Genomic DNA, 17,523 nt, shown 5'->3' on the forward strand with positions numbered 1-17,523 from the left:
CTCTGGCCTGCACTATGAAAAATAATATGAAGATGATGGAAGATGGAATTATATTAAAACTCAGCACAGTATGTTTGCAACCTACACATGAAAATAATATAAAACTAACGAAATATAATATTCTATCTAAAATTCTTCCATCATCTTCTTCCATAGTGGCTTTCCTCGATACAGTCGATACTCTAATGAACAAAGCTAAAGTGCACTCCTTATGTCGAATCTAACGGTTAGCCCCAAAAACATTGGATAAGCAGCAAGATCCAATATTATGAAACCAGTCCAATGCATCTAAATCGATGAAAGAATATTGATAGTTGCATCGTCGAGAACAACATAGGACACAGATTTATCACTTTTAATCCTTGATTTTCTCTTCGTGACCATTGATGATGAGATCGATGATCTAATTAATTGTCACTAGTAGAATCAGGCTCATAGCTGGCGCCCTCTTTTTATACCACAGGCGGTTCCAGTTACGACGCGCCTGTGGTATAAATAGGACGGTGTCAGAGATTTTCGGCCGCCTATGGAAACGTTTATCACAGGCGGTTGACTTAAGCAACCTGTGTTATCTCTGTATAAATACCCCTTCTTCCTCCCTGACCAGAACAGTATCTCGCACCCACCTTCCATTGGGGGCGATTTTGGAGTTACAGATTTCTCAAAATACAAGGGGGAGGTTTTGATCTTCATTTCTAGGAAGGAGGTTGCTAAAAGAGGTTAGTTTATGTGCCTATTGCCTCAATTTGCTCATTCTAGCTCAATTTGAGCCACTTTTTGGATCTAGGGTTTCACCATGAGTGAGAGAGAAGAATAGCTAGCTTTTTGTCATGATTTGTTGATATGGTTAGATGGGGTTGTTTAATATGGTTGGATAATGTCTCTCAACATGTTTGCTTCTTAATTTAGCTAGTTTTTTACAAGATTAAACCAATGGTGTGTTCTTGTATATTTATGTAGAGAGATAATTGTTGATTTTTTTAATTATATGATAGTTAGGTTTTTTATTGTCACCTTCCACATCATCTATCTATTTATAATGAATGTTGTATTTATATAGTTATGCTATACTTATGTTTTCTAATTTATGTCTCTCTCTCTTTATAAATTTTTCAATTTATTTATCAACATGTATGTATGTTTTATGAGTGAGAGAGAAGAATAGCTAGCTTCTTGTCTTGATTTGTTGATATGGTTAGATGGGGTTGCTTAATATGATTGGATAATGCCTCTCAACATGTTTGATTCTCAATTTAGCTAGTTTTTACAAGATTAAACCAATGGTGTGTTCTTGTATATTTATGTAGAGAGATAACTGTTGATTTTTTATTTTTTTAATTATATGGTAGTTAGGTTTTTTATTATCACCTTCCACATCTTCTATCTATTTATAATGAATGATGTATTTATATAGTTATGCTATACTTAGATTATTTTTTAATTATGTAACTTAGGTTTTTTCCTTTAATCTCAAGCTTAACCATAAACCCTAGCTAATAAACCCTGGATAAATCATTTGTAAACCCTTAGATCATATGAATGGTGGCTTGCTTGTGACATGAAAGATTACCAGAAAGAAAGCTATGCTCCATTCTTCAAACTGCTAGAGCTGTAAGTCAAGCTATGCATGCATACTTAAGCATAGTTAGAATTTGACAATAACATGGTGATTCTATTTGAGATCATAGGGCATACAGGTTCTATAAGATAAATCATGGAAAGTGCGAGTCCAAGAGACCAGGGCAACCATTGGAGGTTATACATAACTGGCCGGTACGTATAAAATTTTACTATTATGAATACAAATCATACACATACGACCACAGTTACAACTATAATTAAATAACCACTCTCCTATTATACAGTGCATGAAGCAACCACCGTTATCTGTCCCCTGTGGCTACTACGTGTGCGAGAACATGAGAGAAAACGGACGATATGCAAGGAACCCTGACAAGGTAATACAAGTAATAGTCTATTAAAGTTGAAAGTCATAAAATATATAATGTTTATAAACTTTCTTTGCAGGTATATAAGCAAGGGACGGCGGAGCGGATGGACGAACGTGCTTTAGACAACATAGTTGAGGACATCTGCTCGTTCATCATGAAGCATGTCATTCCACGTGAAGGCAAATATCATGATGATGAAAGCCAATTATCCAGGCCACAGTTTCGAGTGCTAACAGAGACTAAAGAGGGTTATTAGAGGACAAAGACAAACTTTGATGTATATATATATGATGTGTGATGATGGATATACTCTTGTAATTAACTTTATGTCTTTGAGCACCAAACTTTGATGTATACAAATGTATGTATGAGGTGAAGTATTTAAATTACATGTTGCTATGTTAGAATACCAACCAATATCAATATATTTAAATAATAACAATAAAATAATAAATAAGTAAATAAATAAATTAAAAAATAAATAAATAATATATATTTTAATAGGTTTACACAGGCGGCTCTCTTAGGGAACCGCCTGTGTAAATGAACATTTACACAGACGGTTCCCTAAGAGAGCCGCCTGTGTAAATGGTTTCTACTGGCGGCTCTCAAGCAACCGCCTGTGGAAATGGACGATTTCTACTGGCCTCCAGCGCAGGCGGATCTGGAAAACGCCTGTAGAAATATGTTACCAACCGCCTGTATAGTGTGCCCATGTACTAGTGTGTCTTTGTTGGGACCGCCTAGAAGCACCAAAGCAGCATTGATGGAATAAACTAATATATGTGTTTTATGTGTTTTGTTCTTGGTCACTTCTCTTAGATATATATGCAGTTGCTTCAGCACAAAAGATTTATTGCATATATCATATTTACTTGCCATATATATGTATGAATGTATCTGGTTCGGGGAAGCTACCGCATAAGATGGATCTCAAGTATAGGCTGCTACAGAATTATATAAATATACACTTTGTTATAATAATAACAATGTGCAGAGATCGAGAAGATGAGGAGGTGCAGGCATGAGCACCTGGGTGGACATGCTCACACACAGAAGACCTGTCTTTTCCTCTCTATTCCATTGTTGCATGTAAATGCATGGGGAAGCTGCAACAATCAATATGCCAACTGTTCGCTGATTGGCTCCTCTTGCCTTGCCTAGATGCGAAAAGATTTTGGATTTCGCTACTGTAGCACTTTCGTTTGTTTCTGGCAAATATTGTCCAATTATGAACTAACTAGAATCAAAAGATTTGTCTCGTGATTTACAGGTAAACTGTGTAATTAGTTTTTATTTTTATTTATATTTAATGCTTCATGCATATGTCGAAAGATTTGATGTGACGGGAAATTTTGAAAACTTTTTGGTTTTCGGGATGAACTAAACAAGGCCCAAGTGCAGTATTTCAATGATTGTATTAAGTGAATTTTGTTGTCTCTTTGCAATGCCCAACAATAATCAAATAGAGCTGTCCTTCCAGCCTACTCATCACCATCCGGCCATTCTCCCAATCAAATGCAACCTAACTATCATATATGAGATGATTAGCTACAAGAACTAGCATGTTGTGAAGATTGTTTTCCTATTATTAGGCAATACACACGCAAACCTGGATACTTCGGTTAGATATTTAGATATATATATATATACACGTACATAGATTGCAGTACGTGCTGGCTTCATATTTTGTTCCAGGAATATGAGTACATATGAAGCTGCTTTAATTCAACGGCCTCTACATATATTTCAACTGTACTTAATCTGCAGTAAATTCAGTTTTAATCTGCATCTCGTCCATGATTGCATGTGAACAACCTAGCAGGTTGTCAGAGATTCGAATTCCCCTAGTCCCCACTTCCCCTTTCCAGGTGATCCTGGCGACTTGTTATATATTCCATTAGCAAATGCATATAATTAAGCTTGTTTCTTTAGTAGCTAGGACAACACCGATGACGACGAGGAAGCACATATGGTAGGTTTGGCTCCCGCATGTTGCTCGTGGACGGGTCCAAACTCCAAAGTCCTGCCCTCCACAAGTGCGTCGTGGTGGGAGTGGGATGCGGCTTAGAGCAAGTATTATAGCAGGGTGTAAGCCAACTAAATGCTGAGGTGGAGGAGAGAGAAGAGGAGAGAGTAAAAGCAGGCTGTAAACTTACAGCCAGCTTAGACACAAAAATCAAAAAAATTTATGAGATAGACAAGTGGGTCATGTATTAATAGTGATAAGCTAACTATTATATGAGTGGGCTGTAAGAAGGCTATAAATAAACCTTACAACCAGCAGCTGGCTGTATTATTAGCCTTGCTCTTACCTGCAGTACCTCGGTGTTTGCTCCAATGTTGCAGTTCTCAAGCTTCAGGGCCCTGTTTACTTCGGCGCCGAAACTCAAAACTTTTTAAGATTCTCCGTCACATCGAATCTTAAGACGCATGCATGGAGTATTAAATATAGACGAAAATAAAAACTAATTGCACAGTTTGGTCGGACTTTACGAGACGAATCTTTTGAGTCTAGTTAGTTTATGATTAGACAATAATTACCATAAACAAACGAAAGTGCTACAGTGTCACGAAATTTTTCCCTTCAGAAACTAAACACGGCCTGATAATCTTCAAATTAATTGGTGGCTTGCTTGTGACATGAATTAATTATTGATCAATTGACAGCTTAGTTATTACTCCCTCCGTCCCAAATTATAAGTCATTCCAAGAATTTTGGAGAGTCAAAGTTTTCAAGTTTGACCAAATTTATATAATAAAATAATAACATTTTTTTACCAACCAAGTATCATTAGATTTTTTGTTAGTTATATTTTCATAGTGTACCTATTTTATGACATAAATCTTTATATTTCTCTCTATATTTTTGGTCAAACTTAAAAATGTTTTAACTCTCTAAGATTCTTAGAATGACTTATAATTTGGAACAGAGGGAGTAGTTAACTAATCTAACAAGTAGTAAGGGAAGATGAAACATTTCATTATTTCACATGCACATTCAGATTTGAGCATCTCTGGAACAACATTTTTATAGGCTCTGCTACAGAATAGAGATGTCAACAGTGACTTTTAGAAACTGATTGATCCCTAAACTTCTCTCTGAACCAGGTCTGTTTTAGCAAACCGGAATTGATTTAGAGCATGCAAAATGGTTCCTCATATTGGTGACTCGTGTTGAAAGCAATCAAACGGTCTACAGCATTCAAACTGGCTCCTCAGATCTGAACTGAATATTTCATTTCAATAAATATAGCACCCGAAAAGAAAAACTGGAACTGGCTCAGAGCATGCAAAATGGTTCAGAGCATTCAAATTGGTATTACAGCATAAACGAGCTTTCAGTTTACTGGTCCCTGATTCTCATTGGAAATAATGGATGCTGAACAATTACATCAGTTCAAACAAACTTTCGTCTCACTATACCACAGCCTATTTATAGCATCCTACCGAGGATTGATATCCTCGGTATAAGTTGGTATACCGACTTATGGCCGGTCGCTATAGATGTATAATGATCGACCCTTTATGTCGCTGATCATAGCATTGGTATAAACTTATAGCGACCGACCCACCTATATTGACCGACTGTTGGACGATACTGTGTAGATATACCGGCACAAAGTTTGATGCTAATTTGTATACTTATACCGACCAATGGTGTGACTGTATATATTTATAGCGACCAACTGTCGGACGCTATCCATACAGAAAAATAACCACATAATATTATTTGTTTATACATTAACCTTAGAATCAATATTAACCATATGTATGTTTGTTTCTGAAACTGGTGTGTCTGCAGATTGCTACTGTTTAGTGCGCACAGACTGCATGTCCCCTGCCCATTTTTATTGTAATGCAGATCGTCTAATTTATGTTTGATCCTTTTTTACCGCGTAGAAACAAATTGGTATTCATGGTTAAATAGCTTGTAGACAGTAAAACAAACAGTTCATTGTATAACCTGTTTATTTAAGTGTCTGTGTTAGTATCTGTGTTCAGATTCCATGAACATATGGACAAGAAACTGTCTGTGAGTTGAACATACCCTTAGAGTTGCTCTAACCTCTATTTCTATGTGGATATCATTGTCACATGCAAACATAATAAATGCCATAATCTACTTTTAGCTAGGTTCTACTTAAGTTTACGATCAAGTGAGCATGTGAAATCACATATTGCTCTTGTAGAATGTAAATACGATGATTCTTCCGAAGGAGATGACACGATGATTGTGGCTAATATTAAACTGATACCCAAACAAGGATAATAAAATGCGGTGGTGGGCAGACACGCACTACATGAAAAAAGCACTAAGAGAACGCCACACCCTTCCACTATAGGGGCGGTTGGCTTTGGAGCCGCCCTTACAGTGGCTCGGACTGGCTCCAACTAGTCACCCGCCTCTACAGTGGCCACTGTAAGAGCGGCTAGTGTTATCAGCCGCCCTTACAGTGGTAGGTCACAGTAAGGGCGGCTGAATCACCGGCCGCCCTTACAGTGGACTACTGTAGGGGCGGCTCAATCACTAGCTGCCCTTACAGTGGTTTTAGACAAAATTGGTCAAATGAGAGACTAAAAGATCTCAAATGAAAAACTTTTGAATACTAAGATTGTACAACTCATCAAGATCTACATTTATTACATAGTTCATTTTTGTATTTGAGAAAGTGTTAGTAAACACTAGTCATAGGGTGGCTCAATCCCCGGCCGCCCCTACACTAGTTTTGAACAAACTTGATCAAATGAGGCACTAAATAACCATAAATGGAAAAAATTGAATATAAAGGTGTTAGAACTCATCAAGATCTACATTTGATACATAGTTTTGTATTCATGACTTTTGTATTTGAGACAATCTAGGGTTCAGTCAAAGTACCTTTTTTAAAAATCCTAATATTTAGAACTACACTTTCCTAACACTTTGTCAAATATAAAAATGGCCTATGTATAAAATGTAGATCTTAATGAGTGGACCAATCTTGGTATTCATGACTTTTCAAGTTTAGACCATCTAGGGTTTCGAAAACTAGCATGTAGGTGTGAAAATTTCAAAATTCAAAATTTGAGTGGTTTAAACTTTGTCAAATAAAAAGTTGACCATTATAACAAATGTAGATCTTGATGATTTTAATATTCTTTATATTCATTACTTTTGTAGTTGAGACCATCTAGGGTTCAGTCAAAGTGTATTTTTGTTAAAATCCAAGATTTGACTTGGTCAAACTTGGTCAAATGAGGCACCAAATGACTTCAAATGAAAAACTTTTGAATACAAAGGTGTTAGAACTCATCAAGATCTACATTTGATACAGAGTTCATTTTACCATTTAGAAAAGTTTTAGTAAACTCTGGTCATATGTTTTAAAAATCCATGATGTGACTTGGTCAAACTTGGTCAAATAAAGAACTAAATGACCTCAAATGAAAAGCTTCACAATACAAGGGTGTTAGAACTTATTAAGATCTACATTTGATACATAGCTAATTTTTGCATTTGAGAAAGTGTTAGTAAACACTAGTCACAAAGTTTTGAATCTCACATAGACTTTATGAAACTACATGTGAGACTTGTGGATTTAGACCTACACTTTCTTAACACTTTGTCAAATGAAAAAATGACCTATGTATAAAATGTAGATCTTAATGAGTGGACCAATCTTGGTATTCATGACTTTTCGAGTTGAGACCATCTAGGGTTTCGAAAACTAGCATGTAGGTGTGGAAATTTTAAAATTCAAAATTTGAGTGGTTCAAACTTTGTTAAATGAAAAGTTGATCATTATACCAAATGTAGATCTTGATGATTTTGATATTCTTTGTATTCATTACTTTTGTAGTTGAGACCATCTAGGGTTCAGTCAAAGTGTATTTTTGTTAAAATTCAAGATTTAACTTGGTCAAATGAGGCAATAGATGACCTTAAATGAAAACGTTTTGAATACAAAGGTGTTATATCTCATCAAGATCTACATTTGATATACAATTTATTTTACCATTCAGAAAAGTTTTAGTAAACTCTAGTCACATGTTTTAAAAATTCAAGATGTGACTTGGTCAAATAAGGAACTAAATAACCTTAAATTAAAAGCTTTTGAATACAAGGATGTTAGAACTTATTAAGATCTACATTTGATACATAGCTAATTTTTGCATTTGAGAAAGTGTAAGTAAACACTAGTCACAAAGTCTTGAATCTCACATAGACTTTATGAAACTACATGTGAGACTTGTGGATTTAGAACTACACTTTTTAATACTTTATCAAATGCAAAAATGACCTATGTATAAAATGTAGATCTTAATGAGTGGACCAATCTTGGTATTCACGACTTTTCGAGTTGAGGCCATCTAGTGTTTCGAAAACTAGCATGTAGGTGTGGAAATTTCAAAATTCAAATTTTGAGTGGTTCAAACTTTGTCAAATGAAAAGTTGACCATTATACCAAATGTAGATATTGATGATTTTGATATTCTTTGTATTCATTACTTTTGTAGTTGAGACCATCTAGGGTTCAGTCAAAGTGTATTTTGGTTAAAATCCAAGATTTGACTTGGACAAACTTGGTCAAATGAGGCACTAAATGACTTCAAATGAAAAACTTTCGAATACAAAGGTGTTAAAACTCATCAAGATCTACATTTGATACACAGTTCATTTTACCATTTAGAAAAATTTTAGTAAACTCTAGTCATATGTTTTAAAAATCCAAGATGTGACTTGGTCAAACTTGGTCAAATAAGGAACTAAATGACCTCAAATGAAAAGCTTTTGAATACATGGGTGTTAGAACTTATTTAGATCTACATTTGATACATAGCTATTTTTGCATTTGAGAAAGAGTTAGTAAACACTAGTCATAAAGTTTTGAATCTCACATAGACTTTATGAAACTACATGTGAGACTTGTGTATTTAGAACTACACTTTCTTAACACTTTGTCAAATGAAAAAATGAGCTATGTATAAAATGTAGATCTTAATGAGTGGACCAATCTTGGTATTCATGACTTTTTGAGTTGAGACCATCTAGGGTTTCAAAAACTAGCATGTAGTTGTGAAAATTTCAAAATTCAAAATTTGAGTGGTTCAAACTTTGTCAAATGAAAAGTCTTTTTTTTGTGACTTGCTAGCTTGTATTAAGCTCAGCTGGCCGAGGCCTCAAAAAATACAAGATCAACCACACATGCTGGAGTTACATGCCACCTCTCCAGCCTATGTGTTTCAGAGACCTGCTTGGCTAAGACATGGGCTACTTTATTACAAACTCGATTAACAAAAGAAAAAGAGAAATCTAGTAAGCTTTGGCTAAGCTCCACAATTTCCTCCAGAACAGGGGCAATGATTGAGCGTTGTGTTCCTCTCCTTTTCCAGAGCTGGACAACGTCAAGGCAATCAGTCTCCAAGTGTACTCGTTGGAACCTAGCTTGGACTGCCATCTTGATGCCATCACGACACGCCATAGCTTCCATGGTGCAAGCGTCAAGGACCTGTATATGCCAAGCAGCTCGCGCTTCATAGAAATTTCTAGTGTGGTCTCGGAGGACACACGCTGACGCCCCATTATTGGATGACTCATAAAAGGCAGCGTCAGTGCCTTCACCCATTATACCAAATGTAGATTTTGATGGTTTTACAAAGTTTTATTTTTTAAGTATTAAAACTTAATTTGTTATTGAAGATTTATTATTTGAGTTCATTTATAGTTTAAAAATTATGTCCTATTCAATTTTGAGTTCAAAACTTTTTTTTGGAAAAAAGAGTGTAATTCAGCCCATTCAACTATTTTTGGGCTGTCACTATGCGGCCCAGTGTATTCCAGCCATTGGATGAATCTCTGATGAATCAGAGCCATTGGATCAAAAGCACAAGTATAAGAAGGGAGCTGAAACCCTAGCCCTCTCCCCACTGCCTCGCACAACACCCTGCTCACAGCCCCGCACCGCGCCCCTCGCCGCAACCAGCACCACGCACCGCACCGTGTGGCCGTGCCCTCTCCCTAGCCCGGCATCACGTCATCCCCACAACCCTACGGCGGCGCAGAGCCCGGATGGACAAGGAGCAGCGGTGCGGGGTTCCTCCGGTGGCACCACGGGGCCTGGAGCTTGGATCGATGCGGGCCATTGGCAGCGAGGCCAGATCCGCCATCGGTGACCTCAGTGGCCAAGGATCCGTCAGCGTCATCACGAAGGTAATTGTTGAAATCTCGTGATAGGTTCAGGTTAGGTTTTTGAGTGAAGTTCCAAAATCCAACGAAACTAGCCAAACACTTGCTTGTGCTGGGCCAGCCAGCAATACGTGGGGCTTTTTAGTTATTTGCCACCAACATGCCATCCTTATGGTGCGTTCTTGCAGATTTGCCATTCCTGACCCACATGTCAGTGACTCATATGGTCCCACATGTCATTGACACATACAGGGTTGGCACACTTAAGAGTGGCAAATAAATAAAAAATCCGCAATACGTGGGTTTGGGGAAACGGATGCACAGCTGCTGCATTCATATTCATCCGCTAGAAACAATTCTATATTTATCATATAGAAAGAATCGTACACATATTAGCTGTGAAGTGACCTACAAATCCTCTGTATGAATTTTGACCTGAACACAACCTGTTAGGCTGGAATCAAATGTGTTTATATAAATGAACACAACCTGTCAGGCTGGAATCAATAGATAATTCATGACAGTCGAACCAAATATGAATAGTTTAGTGTTGTGCAAATTCAGTTTTTCAGACAATATTTTATCTGAAATGTAGATGAGTGCATCAAAACCAATTTTCATATACATTAATATGTATAATCACCGTCTATTGAAAACATGATATATACTGAATACAGGGTTGTGCATAGATCAAGTTGAACTATTGTTGCTCGGTACATACAAGGAAGCATATTAAACTATTGTTAAAACCAACTTTCAAATGTTCTACACGGGAGGCACAATACATTAGGTGCAGCTATTGAATGTATTAGTGATCGCTGAGGGAGGGAGCATGCTAATGTCTAGGTTTATAGCATTTACTTTAACTAAATTTCAGCATGGAGTAATAGGAGGAATAGGCTGATTATAGTGGGGTAACACTCCTGTGTTTCTTGTGTATGAGTTCCTTGTGTCCTGTTAGAGGCATATTTGTGTTTCAGATCTGAGGAAAATGAATATGAGTTCAGTTTATTGTCATTCATGTCCTAAATTTTGCAGGTTTACTTGGATCAAAACCTTCAGATTTGCATTTCCTTAGTAATTGGCTTAGTGACTCCCATGTGCTTAGTAATTATGTTGCCTGTACTAATTTTACTTTTTTATCAATACACAAGCTGCCATCACATGTGCTCAGTTATGTGGTTTTCAGTTTTCATCAGTAGACAGTTCCATGGTTCATGTGGAGATTTCGGTTTTTAATTTTCTATTACCTATGAGCATAGTACATAAACCTGCCCAATTTTACATGTGTTATTTACTCTGTCTGTGGTTTGTTTTAGCTATCATTAGCATGATATTTGAACCTATTTTATTTTAAGTTAACTTTGACCAACTTGCTATGATTTAAATTACCTTACAACTGTATTCTCAGTCATTTTGTGGTCATGTAGGAATATAAATTTGGCTCCGAGGAGGCTAGTGCTTTGAACATATGCTGAAATGAAGTGCTAATGCTGAATGTCTAGGACCGATTCTAGAGGATGCTTCTGCATGGTGTTTGTGAGGTGAGCATGTTCTGAAATTTAAGAGAATCCAATAGCTTCCTCTGGAAGAACATAGTTTATCCCTTAGCTTCTATCCTTGAGTGTATTTGCTTGACGGTTTGTGGTCAAGGATCATTTCCTTGGCGGTTTAACCCCTTTTCTTGGTAGTTTTTGGCACTCAAGGTAATTCGTAGTGATAACACATTCTGCAGCAATTTAGTGTCCTTATGCATGTTTGCAGAGAGAGTACTACTGCAGCCCTGAGTTTGTTGGAATGGAGAGTGGGGACAAGACCACAACACCAAAAGTCTAATTGGTCCACTCAAGATCGAGGTAGAAACAAAGATCGTGTCTTGGTGCTTGCTTACCTAAAATTACTACATGTTTCTCTGTATAGGGGTAGTAGCATCTGGATTGGTTTTTCTGGCAACTCAACATTGTTTTTTTGGTAGGACAGTAGCTTTCCTGTTTTTTGTATGTTGACAACACTGAAACGTGTAGTTGTGGCATGTCTAGAAAGAATGGATTATCTGCTGAAGTACTATCAAGTTTTGTAGAAACATTTTTGAACAAGTAACCTAGTTTGATACTAGGATAATTTGTAGCTTGATGATGTTCCTAACATTTAGATAAGAAAATAAATGGCATAATCATTATGCTATCATTTGGAAGGTAGTACTGGATGTATATCTATGTTGTAGAGGTCTAACAATGAACCACTGCGCCTATCGTCAGGTATTTCACCACTTCCTGTGTGCTTGCTATTTTTTTGACACATGTTTCTTTGAGGTATAATTACTGAATTCATAAGTAGTAAATTAGCTTTATATTAATTGCTTTCCTCTCACTGTTTCTCTGTGTAATGAATATATTTTACTAATTGCCGTATACTAAAATTAATTAGAATGCACTTGTACTTGGTTCTTGTTCTGAACAATATAATCCTCCTTGTAACCTAGTTTTGAGTTTTAAGAGATAAGTTTTGATTTTTAAGAGATAATTGTGTAATGCCAGATTGCCAGTAGGATTTGGTCGCTGGAGATCTGTTGTTGAGTTCTCGTTTCTTTGCACCTCTGAACACAGAAAGCTAAAGATCTGCTGTTGCTAGAGCTGAGCCAGTTGTAGAATGAGGACACCATTGATCTTCTACAAGCCTGAGCTTGTAAGGCAAGGATCTTATTTCTTGCTCTTCATTGCTCTTCATTGATGGATTTTGATTACATTCTAGCAAGCTAGTATATTAGATTTCTTCATGGATTTTTAGATTTGTAGAAAGAGTGGAACTTGTGGATTTGACAAACTTGTAGAACATGTTATGATAGAACTTTTGAAGTGATGAAACTTGAATTTGATGTTTGTGATGTGATGTGGTCAGATTTGATATTATATATATGCTATACTGTGGTTAGATTAGATTTGAAATTATATATATATATATATATATATATGCTGTGCTGACTAGTCTATTTGATTATTGTAATTTTTATTTTTTTTTCTGAAAATTAATTGTAAGGGCGGCTCTAGATTAAGCCGCCCTTACTAATGCTCACTGTAAGGGCGGCTAGAAACACTAGCCGCCCTTACAGTGGTCACTAGTAAGGCCCTGTTTAGATTGCAAAAATTTTGGCCCAAAGAGCAAATTCTTTGGCCTGCCAACTAAACAGGGCCTAAAAATTTTGTGGCAAAAAAATTTGGCCTGCAGGGCCTGCAACTGTGCACTAACACCCATGCCAGCCCACCAATCGCAACCCTATCCGAATCCCACCCTCACCCCCCCGCAAACCCTCAGCTTTATCTTCTCCCTCATCCAACCCCCCCTCCCGCAAACCCTAGCGAGCACCGCAGCACCGCAGCCCTTCTCCCCCCCGCCGCCGCAGCACCGCATCCCTCCCTCCCCCCCCCACGCCGCCGCAAACCATAGCCCGTTCCTCCCCGCCGCCACAAACCGTATCCCTTCCCCCCCCGCCGCCACAGCACCGCAGCCCTCCCGCCCCTCCCCGGCCGCCGCAAACCCTAGCCCGTTCCTCCCCCGCCGCCGCCGCAAACCCTAGCCCGTATCCCTTCTCATGGACGGCGCGCACGGTGATTGTTTCAGTGGCGGCCACTTCTCCGACGAGGCCGTTTTCGGAGTCCAGGAGCCAGCTAGCAACGATGCCATCGTCGAGGCGCCCCGCCCGAACTTCAACGGCGCAGGCAGCAGCAGCGGCATCAACCCAAGGCTGGCGTCGCTCGACATCAACTACGAGTCCGATTTGACTCAGATCGGACTAGGTCAGGCCGTCCCCCCCCGTTCTGCTTCGCGTTCTCTGAGTTTCAATCCGCCGCGCCGCGTTGATGACTCCCCCACGGACGGGGTCTTCCTTCAACCCCCGTCGTCTTCCCGGATGCATTGGATGTCTGGCGGATCTGGGGGGCCATATCCTCTCCAGGAGGGTATGGGTACTCCGGCGTCCCCTTCGTCCAGGACGGATCTGGTGGCCGCGGATCCGGCGCTCCCTTCGTCCCGGGCGGATCTGGTGGCCGCGGATCCACAGGCGGAGGTGCGAACGCTCGCAAGGCCCGTCCCCGCGCTGCAAGGGCCGGCCGTGAAGACAACCCGGACCAGCAGCAGTTCTTCCCCGGCATGGACGGCTTTCGCTACCCGGTGAGTTTACTTACAATGACATTTAGTTTACGCACTAGAGTAATTAGTTAGTACTTATCTGGTATTTAAGTACTTATCTGGTAATTAGTTTACGCACTACAGTAATTAGTAATATAGTATTTAGTTTACGTACTAGATTGTTTACTTTAGTAGTTCTCTGGTATTTTAGTTTAGTAGTTCTCTGGTATTTTAGTTTAGTTGTTCTCTGGTATTTAGCTAGTACTTCTCTAGTAATTTAAGTAGTTCTCTCGTATTTAGTTTAGAGGTTCTCTAGTATTAAGTTTAGCAGTTCTCTGGTATTTAGTTTTGTAGTTCTCTGGTATTTAGTTTAGTTGTTCTCTGGTATTTAAGTAGTTCTCTGGTCTAGGTACTAAAACACAAGGGTAGTTGGGATCCAAAGAGACTGCGTGTCTTCATTGACATTTACCACTCCCAAATTAAAAACGGCAACTACAACAACGGCGTCATGAGCAGCGCTGGTTGGAAGGACATCAAGCACAAGTACTTCTTGGCTACTGGTTTAGTGCATGAGAGGGAACAGTTCAACAGTAAAGTGCAAGAACTCAAGGCCGAGTGGAGGTTATGCAATTCGTTGCGCAAGTCTTCTGGCCTGGGAGGTAGTGGCTACAATGTTTATGCTGATGATGACTGGTGGGAGAAAGAGAGCAAGGTACCAGCAAATAGTTTAAGGTTTTCAATACAAGCGTACTCATGCAGTCTTACAATAGTTCAATTTTTATTATAGGGCAAGAAGGCTTTGCTGAAAATAAGGGATGGAGGCATGCCTGACTACCTCGGGCAGCTTGATGACATGTTTGCTGGATGGACAGTTGATGGGTCTACTGCATACAGGCCTGGAACTGGTGCGGCAACCAATGTCATTGGAGTCGAGGACTCCGATGACGAGGATGCTCAGCATGAGGGACAGGATGATGGTGCAACCCCTGCAAGTCAGGGATTTGCAACCCCTGGTAGCCAAGTACACAAAAGGCCTTCTAGCACTAATTCCACAGCCTCCAGCCCTAGCAAGAAAACTAGGAGCTCTAATGCTAAGTCTTGGGATAGCAACCAACGTGAGGCCAATGACATTGAAAGGCAAAAGGTAAACTTGTTTGGTACCATATTGGAGATGCAGCAAAAGAAGAATCAGCATCAGGTTCAGCAGTCCCCTATGACCAAGAAACAGATGATCGAGCAGGCATATAACATTGCATTGGGGATGGGAATTACTGCAGCTACCAGGAGTTCCTTCCTGGCTGTTAGGAAGATTTGCCGAGATGAAGTTGATCTGGCCATCTTCCTTGCTTGTACTGATGATGCTGCTAGGTGGATCATCATTCAAGAAAACCTCCCGGTGGAGAACTAGTTCCTCCTGCTTAATTGAAGTGCATGTAGTTAGCCTTAGTTGTAATGCAGTTAGAGTAAGTCCTAATGCAGTTAGTCCTAATCCGTTTAGTCTGAGGTGAACAATTTGAACTCTAATTTAGTGCCCCAAATGTGGGGTTCATCTAGGATTTGTGCTTTGTCATCTGAACCTTTGTCATTCCAGTTGTGTGAATTAGTTTCTCTATTTTATGCTTTATACTGTGGATAATCATTGTTCTATTGCATGGCCATCGAGCTGTGCTAGGGTTTTGGACAGCATTTGAAATTGGAAGGGGGACTGAGATACCTATGCTGATGATGACAGGATGGAGAAGACGTACATGTCAGCACTGATGACGAATCCCAACCAGCTGAACACAATGAGGATGTATCAATGGGAGATGATTGGGACGAGGCCGTTCAGACCATGATTATGATCGAGTTGATGTCAAGTCATGCATTAAGAACCAGTGGTATGTTAGAGCAAGCCATACATATTGATAAATACTTGAGTAGGCGCCCTTATAGGACCCCTAAATTGCCTGGAATAGAGTGGGTCATGGATAATCTACATGACCCTGAGAGGTGTTACACCATGTTTAGGATGAACCCTGAAATGTTTCACAAACTTCATGATGTCCTGACAGAAACATATGGCCTCAAATCTAGTAGGAAATCAACCTCTTTAGAAGCCCTAGGTATCTTCTTATGGATGCTTGGAGACTGTCAAAGTGTTAGGCAAGCTAAGGAAAGATTTGAGAGGTCCCTGGGTACTATCTCTAGGCTTTTCAACAAAGTGTTGGTATGTATGGACAGATTAGCTGCCGACATCTAAAACCTGTTGACCCTACATTTAGTACAATGCATGACAGACATAGAAGCCCTAGGTTCTATCCCTACTTCAAGGACTGCATAGGCGCAATAGATGGAACCTATATACCATTAACTGTGCCTAGTAATTTATTTGTCCAGTACTTGAACCGCAAGGGTAGAACCACACAGAATGTCTTGGCTGTCTGTGACTTCGACATGAGGTTCAGTTTTGTCCTTGCTGGATGGCCTGGCTCTGCTCATGATATGAGAGTCTTCAATGATGCAACATCAACTTTTACTGATCAGTTCCCCCATCCACCTCCAGGTATATTGTCGTATGGTTACATGTTGTGCCTGTTATCTAAATTGGCATGTTTTTGCTCATAGATATGGTACTGTAAGTATAGGGAAATATTACCTTGTTGATTCCGGGTACCCAAACCGGCTTGGTTATCTAGCCCCATACAAGGGAACCAAGTACCATATGCAAGAGTACAGAAACGTCGGCCCTCAAGGTAAAGAAGAAATCTTCAACTTTATGCATTCATCTCTTAGGAATGTCGTAGAGAGGGCATTTGGCGTTATGAAAATGAAGTGGCGTATGTTGCGTGATGTTCCCCCATACTCCACCGTAAAGCAAAGCATGATAATCTGCTCTTGTATGGCACTACATAATTTCATGAGGACTAGTGGAGTGCATGACAGGCACTTTGAGCAGCTCAATAGGGATGCTAACTATGTGCCACTAGAGGCATTTGAGTTCCAGCCGGATCCTGAGGTTGCGGAGGATGAGTGGAATGTGATGAATCAGTTTCGTGATTCAATCGCCACTGCGTTGTGCACTGGTGTTTGAAAGATCTTTTTGGGATGAACAGTTTTGATCTTGCTGTGCTTGTATTTTTTGTCCTGGGTTGAGGACTGAGTGTGGATGTGTGAATAATCTATGTATTCGGCATACAATAGTGATAGGGACAGTGGTGAATAATAGGGTTGAGTGTTTGTGAACAAATACAAATTATTGTTGTTTATATATATCATTGTGATTAAAGACAAAGC

General features: G+C 39.2%; 1 protein-coding gene and 1 long non-coding RNA gene across 2 annotated transcripts; both read left to right on the forward strand.

The window, feature by feature from the left end:
- LOC110436033 lies at positions 9,890–13,001 on the forward strand. Its single transcript, XR_002453730.1, has 4 exons — positions 9,890–10,146; positions 11,553–11,666; positions 11,887–11,978; positions 12,729–13,001. It is a non-coding gene; the product is annotated as an uncharacterized LOC110436033 (long non-coding RNA).
- On the forward strand, positions 16,516–17,320 carry LOC110435982 (putative nuclease HARBI1). Its single transcript, XM_021462111.1, has 2 exons — positions 16,516–16,792; positions 16,875–17,320. The coding sequence occupies exons 1-2, from the start codon at positions 16,516–16,518 to the stop codon at positions 17,318–17,320; spliced, it is 723 nt and encodes a 240-aa protein (XP_021317786.1).

Source organism: Sorghum bicolor, chromosome 5 (genome assembly GCF_000003195.3).
Source record: "Sorghum bicolor cultivar BTx623 chromosome 5, Sorghum_bicolor_NCBIv3, whole genome shotgun sequence".
In the NCBI taxonomy this organism is placed as follows: Eukaryota; Viridiplantae; Streptophyta; class Magnoliopsida; order Poales; family Poaceae; genus Sorghum; species Sorghum bicolor.

Bases quoted from the DNA above. Each gene is read 5' to 3' on its own strand.
- LOC110435982 (XM_021462111.1), top strand. From the start codon at position 16,516: ATGCATGACAGACATAGAAGCCCTAGGTTCTATCCCTACTTCAAGGAC. The intron at 16,793-16,874 runs GTATATTGTCGT...CTGTAAGTATAG, and splicing joins GTTCCCCCATCCACCTCCAG to GGAAATATTACCTTGTTGAT.